The 11891-nt window shown below is 42.0% G+C and overlaps 1 protein-coding gene across 2 annotated transcripts in view; it reads right to left on the bottom strand.

Moving 5' to 3' along the window:
• Positions 1-11891, bottom strand: part of ephb3a (eph receptor B3a) — a 60314-nt gene that overhangs the window by 24141 nt on the left and 24282 nt on the right. For both annotated transcript variants that reach the window (XR_002919452.2, XM_024273825.2), the window contains exons 5-9: positions 5600-5935; positions 4803-4927; positions 3197-3353; positions 2927-3035; positions 2563-2615 (exon numbers count right to left, since the gene is read on the bottom strand). Coding sequence is in view for 1 of the 2 variants with exons in the window: in XM_024273825.2 (XP_024129593.1) it covers positions 2563-2615; positions 2927-3035; positions 3197-3353; positions 4803-4927; positions 5600-5935 (780 nt within the window). In the remaining variant the exon portion in view is untranslated. The remainder of the gene's footprint in view (positions 1-2562; positions 2616-2926; positions 3036-3196; positions 3354-4802; positions 4928-5599; positions 5936-11891) is intronic.

Here is an 11891-nt window from a genome sequence, read left to right as displayed (position 1 = left end):
TGTAAAATTTTATGGTAAGCCTATAGAAATAACTGAAAAACTTCTGTACATAAATTTCAACAATTCTATAATAACACAAATTAAAATAATAAACAAACATAGCTGGAACTTAACCTGTTCATGCGTTTTGCAGTTGTTATCATTATGAAGTTGTGTACTTTTCATTTCGACTAACTAAACAAGAGAAGGGTTACAAAATCAGGAAACATCAGATTTTCTACAGTGTTTGAAGGCAGCGCTACTTGCATCATTGAGAGTTGTTTCCCGTCTTTGGATTTAATATCGCCTGCAGCAAAATTCTAGTTTGATCAATTTTATTTTTGTCTTGTTCCAAACAGCAGCTTCACCTACTATCAAAAACTGAAGCAAAATCAAGGAAAAGATTCATTTGTGGGCGCTACATTTAACTGTGTTGAGTTACCTTAGGGCCCCTGTAGAGAAACTGCAGTCAGGCCCTCATGCTTGAGCCTGAACACTTCTAACTTAGACTAACCATAGGACAAAACTCAGGTTTAATGAGTTTAATGCCTACAGCACACTTTAGCCTCACAAGCTGCAAACCTGTTCGTGCAGGAGTTTTCACTTGATTCTCGTCCACAGAAGGAAGTTGAACGGTATAACATATGCAGGAACAGGTTTCCTGATACATGTCACATAACTAAGATGCTGGCAGTTAACTAGTACAACGTCTAGTGTGATTGACAGAACAGGGTTGCCGTTTTTCTGTAGGTGACATATCTCCACGACACTTCCATCAAATCACACTCACGACTCTGTCGAGAGTCAAGAGGTCCGGCTGACATGTCATTCAACGCCTCAGAACGGCTGATTCAGAGCACAGTGGACGACGGAGTGAATGGGCAGGGATGCCAATCACAGCTGCAGACAGCAGCACAGCATTAGCAGGCTGACCTAAGTGTTAAACACAAATCAACAGCAAACGTATTTACAACCTCCCACAAAGCAGCACGGCAGCCGACTCGTCTTCCCGTCCTGACATGCAATCAAGCGGATATTTGTACAATCAACTGCAAAGCAAAAACTAACAAATCATAATGATTCTCTTCTGTTTATGCATTCATTCATGCATTACTTGTGTAATTGCTTGTGCAGGTGATGGAACAGGCGTTCAAGATGAAGATAATCAGGTGTTCCAGCTTTTGTACCCATCAGATTAACACAAAGAAATATTCTTAAGTTGCATTTTTCTTACATTTATGCATTAAAACGCTACTTCATACGATCACTGGACACTTAATTATTCACACCTGTCCAGCTGCTCATTAATGCAACTCAGCAACTCAATGCATTTAGGCTTGTATACATGGTCAAGAGGATCTGCTGCGGTTCAAACCGAGCATCAGGAAAGGGAAGAAAAGGGATTTAGGAGACTTTGCAACAGCTTCTCACTCCCAACTCTCACATATTGGCGTTTGGTTTGATTGGCGTCACTTTTTGACGCTTTGGATGTCCCTAACTTGTCATTTTTTAACATGCTGGTTGTTCCCATTAAGTCACCAGCTTCTGGGCTGGGAACTGGAACCGGTCCAGTACCGGGATGTACATGGCCGCCCCACCAGTACTGGGTTAGCGTCCCGAAGACCAGCGTCCGGTACCGCATTCCAAGGGCTGTTTTTACGAACAGCCAGTACATCAAAAAACGACAAGTTGGGGACAACCAAAGCGTCAAAAAGGGACACGAAGGGGTCCTTAACCAAACGCCAATATGTGACGAGTTGGGAGTGAGAATGTGTTGAACATGTTGTTGGTACCAGACAGGCTAGTCTGACTATTTCAGAAACTGCTAATCTAACAGGATTTTTCTCCACAACCATCTCTAGAGTTTATAGAGAGTGGTCAGAAAAAGAGAAAATAACCAGTGAGCAGCTGTTTAGTGGGGAGAAATGCCTTGTTGATGCAGGAACTCAAATAACCACTGGTTACAACCAAGGTCTGCAGAAGAACATCGCTGACCTCCACAGTCACCAGATCTCAACCCAATAGATCACCTTTGGGACGCAGTGAAACGGGAGATCGACATCATGGACGTGCAGCCGGCAAATCTGTAACAACTGTGATACTTTCATGTCAATATGGACCAAACTCTCTGTGTTTCTAGTACATTGTTGAATCTATGCCACCATAGATTAAGACAGTTCTGAAGGCACTAAAAGCAAAAGCTCTATATACCAGGACGTAACAGTAAATCTTAAAAAGTAGAAGCTCTATGGTGTGAAATACTTGTACAAATAAAGAGGAATGCGAGTGTTGTGCGTCCTAAAATATCTCCAGGCACAGACCTTGTAGAAAAAAATATCACGGATCAATAGGCACCACCGCTTCAGTGTATGGAAAGCTTCTTCTTCTGCTTCTCCAGTATTGAATTATTATCCTTCTTCACGTGTATCCACTTTATATTTTTTAGCTTCCTCCGAGGCAAAAGGGAAATGTCTTCTTGACTCAAACAGGTGATTGGATAATTGACTAAATCAGTTGTTTATCTCCGCTGGCATGACTGTACGAGCACTGAGGACAGCTCTCCATCCGAACACATAAACTCACTGTACTGCTGCAGCTTCTCCGTGTACTCCAGCTCTGACCCGCTGCGCTGCTTCCTGTAAACAAGCAGCACACGGACAGAGTCACATTCATGCAATCAGTGGTGGCATTTCCAGGTACAGAGAGTCCAGCTAATGACCGACACCAGAAGCAGATTTAATCCCAGGCCAGGGAGGAGGAGCAGCTCGGCTTTTTCTCCCCCACTCCTCCACCTCCTCCTCCTCTGTGGAGCCAAAGCACTTAGAGGAGCTCAAAGTACACATCCTTTGAAATCATCTTAAAATTTAATGAGCAGCTTTGTTCAAAGTTTAATTAACACAGTGAAACATGTAGTCGGGGTTGTCAGGAGCGTAAATCAAACGCTTACTTCAGACAGACGACGGCGATAACCACCAGAGCAACGATGACCACCAGACCGGCGGACGCCGAGCCCACGATGAGGGGCAGCTGGTCCTGCACGGACTTCTGCGGGTCACCTGGACCCCCAAACACACACACACAGAGGAATAAATAACGACAGCAGGGTTAGAGGCTGCACGTGCAATGGCCGACCATTAGGAGGTTCATAAAAGCTGTTAACTGCTGTTACAAAAACTGTTTGGGACGTTATGCAAAGCAGATGGGAAAGGGGCCGTACTGTGCAAGCTGGTGCTGAAGTCCATGGGGTTGCTGTAGCGCCCGTACCCGGCCACAGTGCGAGCCCTGACCTGCACCACGTAGGGTGTAGCCGCCCTCAAACCCTCCACCTTGGCAGAGCTGTGCTGAGACGTCACAGTGTGGGACATGGCCTGGCCCTGAAGCAACAACAACAAAGTCCAGTGAAGCAGCTCAGGATCCGTGTCTCCATGACAACAGGAATCCACCTCTTTGTCTTTGATGAAATTCTGCCACAGTCGACTTTTTGAGTTTGCTCCAAAAACAGCACCTTTTTTTTTAGGTCCATCTGCATCTCGTCATGTCATAGCCGCCATGAACATGCTCATGTTTGAAGAGTCAGGTCATCTGTTTATAGGTGGATCGTGAACTCTGCCCTTTACCGAGTCAAGTGAGGCCTGCAGTTCTTTACGGGGTACTCTGGTTCTTTTACGACCCCTCGTATGAGTCGTCATTGTGCTTCTGGAGTTTCTTCAGACACTCTGACACTCCTGGGAAGATTCTCCTGTTTTTTTCCATTAGTAGATAACAGTTTTTAATGTGGTTCTCTGGAATCCTAAAAATCTTGTAACCCTTTCCAGACGATCAGTGAATTTATTTCTGATCTGATTACAGATCTTTGTCAGAAAGTCCCTTCTTGAATCTACTGGTGTGATAGTAATCAGGTTTGGATGCGAAAAGTTTAAATTAACTAGAAATCACAGTTCAGTTAAGAACTGAGAGTGTATTCAGACTGGAAAAGTCCTTTGTTATGGAGAGTCTCCTGAAAGTTTGGTTTGTAATCAGATTGGTATCAGCATTTCCCGTTGATTGACAGAAAGTGATAACGTCATTCGAAAGCGCTAATGTAACACTCATTTAAGCTAACGTTTCCAACGTTTGTAAGCATTCGGGTTACAATCTTTCTCAGACAACTCCTGATTAACAACAATTAGAAAAAAGAAATACTTGCGGTTTTAATCTAAATTTCCTTTATACATGTACTCTATTGTCAGTGAAATGTCACATGTTAAAACATCAAATAAACAGTTTTCATTGGATCACTTTTCATTAAGAGCAGCTGATGACGGTTTGTTTGTTGGTGGTAAAAAAATTGGTAAAAAGACAAAACCTGTTCTGAAAAATCCTTGAATTTGATAAGAAAAATAAATTAACAAAAAAAAAAATCAAAGCACTGTCATATTTTGTCATTATTTTAACACGAGATTGCATGAATTAGGTTTGCAGATGAAGAGCTGAAGGTGAATCTAAGAATTTTTGACCCAAGCTGACCTCATTAACAGTAGCACCACGGTATTTGCGATCAGCAAAGTTAGACGTGTATTGATGGAAGAACCTCCAATTTCACCACATTCAGCTGCTGGGCCAACGTGTTTCAAATGAAGCATATAAATCCCAACAGTACTGTACCAAGTGAGGTACTTCCCCTACTTAGTTAACTCCAATGCTGATCTTTGACCAGGTTGGGTGTGACTACAATATTCCTACTGTCTGCACAGCAGCTGCTGAGACGGAAGACAGATGTTCTCTTTGTACAGAGGAAAAAGTAAACTTCCTGACACATAAAGTAAGAGAAAGCAAGCGCTTACCCTCTCCTGGTATTTAATCTCGTAGTCAAGGATGACCCCGTTGGGTTTCTCTGGGGGCAACCAGGATAGGCTGAGAGTGTCTGCAGTGGACCGCATCAGGTGAACCGTGGGCACTGCTGATGGCGCTGCAGGTGGACACCAGAAAGCAGAAGCTTAATTTTCCACGGATACAAGAAAACTTGCAAAGCGGCTGGTTTTTCAAGTCAAACATATTGGAGAAAAATGCTATTCATAACTCTGTGGTGTGAACGGTGTAAGAAGCAGATGATTCACCTTCACTGTTCAGCAGTTTATTGATTTGTGAGGCCTGTAAGTGACTCAGTTGATCATGAACTGCAGTGAGGTGGATTAAGTGCCGGTTAACTGAAAGAGTAATTGCAGCCTGTAAAGACTCTGTGCGGTGTGGTAGGAGATGACGTTGCATATATTTAGTGGAACTGCTGAAAATGTGACATTGTAGTTGATGTATGATAAGAAGAAGTGCGCTTGCTCTGCTGAGTGCTGTGACTGGAGATAAAAACCGGGATGTTCTGCCCTTCTCGTAGCTCTCGGCAAAGCAGGACTCCACGTGAGTGTTTGTCCATCTGTCACTCTCAATGAGCTCCTTCCACCGTGTTTACTCTTTGTGTTCGAACCTCTGTGGATACTAAAAACTCATTAAGAGGCTCATTGACATTGACTGAAAGTAGGATCCCTAACCAGCCTATCCAGTCGTAATGCTAAGTGGTATTGATTGCGGCCACTCTATGAATTAACATGTGGACACATCCGATGTCATTGACAGATCTGCTACTAACCAGCCTGGTTGGTGGTGATGTTGACTGTAGAGTAGCTGGGGGAGGTGTGGTTCTTCCCGGAGACCCCGTTGACGGCCTGCACCTCGAAGCTGTAGCGGGTGTGGGCCTGCAGCTTCCTCACCACCACCTTCCTGAGCCTGAGGCCCAGGCGGCGCGGCGAGATCTCCACGTTGTCGTCGCAGCGCATGCACGGGCTGCTGTCTCGCAGACACTTCTTGCACACGACGTTGTAAACCAGGTCACTCCGCCCACCTGTGTCATCAGGCTCGTCCCACTCCAAGGACAGCGAGGTCTCGTTCACGCTGGATATTAGGTTGCGTGGTGCTGATGGGATGGCTGCACAAGTGTACACAAAAACGACAACAGTATTAGACAAAATTCAAGTGTTACAACAACTGTGTATAAAAAAGCACAAACAGTAAGTCTCCAGGCGGGAATAGTAACAGTTCATGAAATATCATCCCTGCTGGATACTAAATGGATTAGCATGGTAGCATAGGCTATAGCATGACAAATCATGAACATATTGATTACGTTTATAGTCATCTAACCTATTGATTTCTGTTGGGTCCATTTTTTTAGCTCTGTGACTACCATTTTGTCAGATGAGTGAGTCTTGGTCCGATGGATTCAAAAGAGCATTACCTGACAGCTGTGTGCAAACTGTGAAGTTTCTCTCTTTTAAAGTTGGGGATGAGCCTCTTAGGGCCTGATCGCTCCAGAAGTCTGCACCCAACCGTAAAGGAGTGCAGTCATTTACCAGTTTGACTTCTCTCTGGTCTGCACTGCCTATAAAGATCAGGCTGAGGAAGGACGCCACTGTTTCAGTCACCACACACAGTCAGTAGCAGGGTGCACTGTTTCCTTTCGGTTCACAATTAACCAAAGAATAGAAAGAATAACAGGTATTTAGAGCTTACTTGTATGATTTGCTTTTAGGTCCTAAACATGACATTAAAAAAATCCTCAAATTATTAACTTGTAGGCAACAAATTATCATTTTATTAGCATTTAGTGGGTACAAATTAGTATTTTGAGCACAGAGATTTGTATTTTGCAGGCATAAATTATCATTGTATGTGTACAAAAGTAAAATTAGTTAAATTACTAGTAGTAGCGATTGAAGATTCTAAAGATATTAATTATTTGCACAAAATGCTAATTTATTCCCACAAAATGCTAATAAAATGCTAATTTTGTATATTTATATTTTTTGTAACATTTTACTAATATTTTGTTGCCATACACAGTAGTTTGAAAACACAAATTCACATTTTATCAGTATTTTGTGGGCAAAAACGAGTACTTTGTTGACACAAATTGACACTAATTTTGTGATCACAAATTAGCAATTGTGGGCACAGATTAGCATTTTCTGGATACAAATTGGCATTTTGAGGGTACAAATTAGAATATTGTGGAAACAAATTAAGATATTGTGGGTACAAATTAGAGTGTTGTGGCACAAGTTGGCATTCTGTTGCCACAAATTGTTAGCAGGAATTGAAGATACTAAAATACTAATTGGTGTGCACAAAATGTTAATTTGTGCACACAAAATACACATATTTACTCACAAAATGCTAATAAAAACTAATATCTGTTCACAAGCTACTAATTTGTTCACAAAAAATACTAATTCATGGCCACTTATTTTTAATTTGAGTGAACAATTTCTCATTGTTTTTTTATTGTCGATGTCCAGGGATCTTCAGTTTGAAGCATGTTTGGAATTTAAACTGAGTTGTTTGGAGTAACTGACCCTTAACATGGCTGTCACGTCAGCGACACAGCTTTGGAGAGTTGCATCCCAGCATATTTATCGACCAAACCAGATTTGTACTGATCCAGACTGCACTAAATCATCCACTGGCTCACGTTCACATGCCAGCCTCTGCGCAATTTGCTTAATCTTGTCTGAGCACGAAACAGAATGGTCCCACCTGCCAAACAAACTGTGCTTTGGGGACAACTGTATTTGTGCATAACACCAGGTGTCAGTCCTCTTGAAGTTCCTGTGAAGGACAATCCGACCCTTTGAACAATGCTCTGCTTTCACTCTTTGTGGAAACACAACTGTGCTTCTGTGCGTGAACCATAAAGACAAGGATGGATGATTTTGATGTAAAAAAAGACACAGCCGGCATGCATAAAATCTTGACCTAAGCCTCACTGGACAGTCACCAGATGAACTGGAACCAAACATCGGTGCTTGACCTCATAAATGTGCAGCAGAATAAAAGCTTCAGTAAAACCCTTCCAACAGTACTTGAAACTAGAGTAAGTTAGGTCTATTTCTCAGTGCATAAAACTAAAACGCGTGCTGTGAAATAGTCATCACTAAAAAGAAGAATATAAGTAAATGTCTTAAAACAAATCCAGCGAAGAGCTAAAACTAAAACAAAAACGCTTGCTGAAATGAATCTTTTGCGTGAGAAGAACGCTGCAGGAAAGATCATGTGGATTTCATATTCACAACAGACAGACTAACCCAAGGCCACCCAGCTTCTGTGAGCAGGGCTGTGCAATGAGAGGAGTGTTTGAAATCAGGATAAAGTGTGATAACCACAGAGGAAAACAACAAAGATCGCTTCAGCAAGCGCGCTTTTCATCCTATTAAAGAGCTCTACCTCGAAGCTTTCAGGAGTGGAAAGACTAACCTGTCTCTCAGCAGACAGAGAGGGGAAAGAGAAAAGGAAAGCTGCTATCAGCTCTTGACGGCCAAATCTGCCTGTCTTCAGAGTGCAGCTCCTCTTGCCCTGAACTGGCTTTCACTCGCAGTCTTTTCTAATTAGGCGGACAGAGTTTCAGAGTGGAGGCTTCTCTAATTGGACATCCATCCAAAACACATGCTGGGCCCAAGCTGCCGCCCATCGACTGGCGAGCCTCTCTTATGTAAAACGAAGCTTCAAACACAAAGCCGAGCTGCCAAGCACAGGCTCTGACAGACCACAGTGACAAAACTGTCAGGTCTGTGTGCTTGCACGTTGAGTCGAAGGTGGGGCTTGTGCCTCTGCACGCCTGTCCGCGTGCACCGCTTGGTGTCAGGAGTCCGCGGAGTTCCCGGGAAGAGATTCTGGGGAAGGGCGGTTGAGAGCAGAGTGTGTCATTTAACATAGTGACATGCCCCTGAGGCTTGACTTTACACGGTCAAATCGGCACACTGAAAAAAGCACCACCAAAGGGGCTTCCCAGAGACTTCTTCAGCAAAAGAAATCATAGTACGGTGGCCCTGAAGTTCAAATCACACCAACATAACAATCAACGCAAAATATGTCAAAAATCCCAATGACAATTAAAAGAAAAAAATCAAAAATCAAAACAATGTTCCAGAAATAAAAACACAATTCCAAAGAAAATGGAACAAAGTTTTTAAAAAGGGGTTTTGAAAGACAAAAGTAATTTACAGAAATCAAAATAAAATGCAAAAAAATGAAACACAATAAAAAAAACAGAAAAGGTAGGATAATAAGGTTTAGTTTTTGAAACACATCTTCAATGGCCACATACATACACATGTAAGTTTTATGATTAGTACGTCTTTCATTTCAGAACACAGGATTTTTATTATTTAATAAACTGTGTTCCTTTTATTCTTATTGGTGTCCAGTTTTTGTTATTGTCCCCTTATGTATTTCCTCCCTAGACTCGTGGCAGGTTTGCCCAACAAACTCCTGAACCCCCCCTAAGCTCACTATTGAAAGCCAGCACTGGCATGGATGACCTTACTGTGACCAAGCACAGGAACAGAGTACTGAACGCAAACAAAACAATTGTAAATATGAGGTCAAACACATTTAAACATGGTCAAGATTTCTTGGATAGAATTGGCTCATAACAACCAATGATTTCTATCCGAAATTTAAAAATTTACAAGACAGAAACCCCCAAAAACAAAACAAAAAACCTTCAATGAAGTGTACTATGGAAGTTCTTTATCTGACGAATGAACAGAAGACATCTAGTGTACAAGACCAGCCACTTTTTTTTTTTTTTTTTTTACACCATGTCCTCTTTTCAGCCAGTTTCAGCCAACACCGTATCATTCAGTTGAATCCATGACTTAGATTTTTTTGGGTCAGCCTGATCTAAAAGTAATGGTCCTGGCCAAACTTGATTTGGAGTATGTTTTACATAAGGCAGATAAAAAGACCAGGCCCTGACAAGTGTTGTGATGGCCCGGCATGGTCCCGGAGGCAAAGAAAATGCAGATTTGGGTCATACGCGGTGGGTGTGTAGCTGTCTAAAGTCAGCCACAGCAGGCATAACTCGGTGCCATCAGCTAAAGGCTAACTGTGCAAGAGGAAAATTGTACACATGGGGCATGTTTGGACCGTAATTCTTTAAAGTCTAGAAACAAAAGCTCATTGAAGTGCGGTGGTTTGCCAGAACTCTGAACGTTCAGCTGCTATCTTGACACTGAAACATATTTCCATGAACGTTTCAGAAGTCCGAAATTGGAGCCAGGTGGTTTTTGATCATTAAAGGCTCGACCATCATTGTTATCCATGTGTGCTGGAGTGATAGATGGTACTCACATTTACATAATTATCCAATCATCACCCAGCATCCTGTTACGGGGAAAGGTCATCATTTGATGGTGATGCAGGCTGTTTTAGACCAAACATGTTTATCTTTCAGCTCAGTTTTTACACTTTTTAAAGGACTCATTTTCTTGCGCTTTCATGCTATACATTCATCTTCTAACTCAGTTTTTTCCATACTTAGTTCTTTAATAATCCTGCCCTACTTTTTATTTTTCCTTTGCCTTCCACACCTGATTGAAACAACATATTATCAGATCTCTGTCGAGTTGATGACTGCAATCAGCTGTTAGCCAAGGGAATAAAGTAAAACGTCCAGACCAGGGATACCTGAGAACCAGGATTTTGAAACACTGTTCCACCAACAAAAACTGATGACTAACTGATGATGCGGCAGCCCTGCAAAAAGGGGTTCTGACAGCTCATGTATTACAGCACCGCAACCGGCGGGCAGGACAAGCAGAAAGAAAGTGATAAATCTGCATGGTAATTAACTGCTGTTTCATTGTAGTCTGACAGCAGAGATATCAGAGCCGTGTGCACCTGAATCTGTGGAGATAACATATCAGGGATGCAGTTAGTTGCTGAGCTGCAACATCTCTACTTCTCAGCCTGTGCAAAGATTGGCAGGCAGAGGTTCACTTTCGATTAGAGCTGTCCACACACCAGCAACAACAAAAACCCAAAAAAACGGTCTAAATCCCGGCTCGGGAAGTCGAGCATCTGAAGGGCGTTGTGGACAGTTTCACTGGGAAAGGTTTAAAGCTGAATCTGAATTGCTTCCCGACCCCTCTAGCTCCTCCCTAGTGCTCCAACTAGGGCGATAGCAGTGTTCAAAAAGGGTATTTTAGGGAGGAGCTGTAGTGACTTGGAGCCGGCTATCCCTCCACTAGTGGGTGATTCACGTGGTGAGCAGTGCGGATTGCGCAGGAGAATGTCATTCCCTCACGTGGTTGTGCTCTGATGCACAGATGTTTTCATTTAAATACAAGCATTGATTATTTTTTGCATGACTTTTTAAAGTTATAAAACTGACTTATGTTATGTATTTTCCAAACTCTGACAGCTACGTTGTTGACCGGCAATTATTGATGACATCATTAAGGGATAGTAAAATTCAGGGCTGTTCGAATCTACAATTCCGAAATCGAGTGCCCTAGAAATTTCCCAGAGGGTAAATATAGACCACAATGCATTTGAACAAGGTGTTTAAATGTAATTTTTGTAAATAAACCATCAACATTTGTACTGTCAGAGCACAGTGGAGTCATAAATAGAATTAATGATCGTACTGACTAGACTTTTTCTTTGTAAAATTGGTGACATCATAATTGCAATTAAAAGAAAAAAAAGTCAGAATTGTGTCCAAATTGCTTCTAAAACTAAGGCCACTAGATACTCCTGCACTATATAGCTTTTTAGTAGGGAGGGATTAGCCAATATTTTTCCATATCTCTCCGCATGGAAGGACAAATATAGTTGTAGAGAAGCAATTCGGATTCTTCCTAAAAGTCATTCATAGAAATTTGCTGCATATAAAACAGGAAAAAAGTTAAAGTTCATGTTTACGTCCTTAAGGCAAAATGAATAGTGGCAGGCCTGATATTTCGGGAGGAAAGCCCAAAATTTAACAAAATGTTTAATTATTTTTCATCATTTTAATTCTAACGGTGGTAAGGCTCTTCCACATTGGTGAGTGGCACAGCAACTGCCTCTGGTAAATCATGGAACCCATTTAAGGCAATAAT

The sequence above is a fragment of the Oryzias melastigma genome, linkage group LG17, assembly GCF_002922805.2.
Source record: "Oryzias melastigma strain HK-1 linkage group LG17, ASM292280v2, whole genome shotgun sequence".
In the NCBI taxonomy this organism is placed as follows: domain Eukaryota; kingdom Metazoa; phylum Chordata; class Actinopteri; order Beloniformes; family Adrianichthyidae; genus Oryzias; species Oryzias melastigma.
The sequence above is the reverse complement of the archived record's forward strand: the minus strand, read 5'-3'. Positions and strand labels throughout refer to the sequence as shown.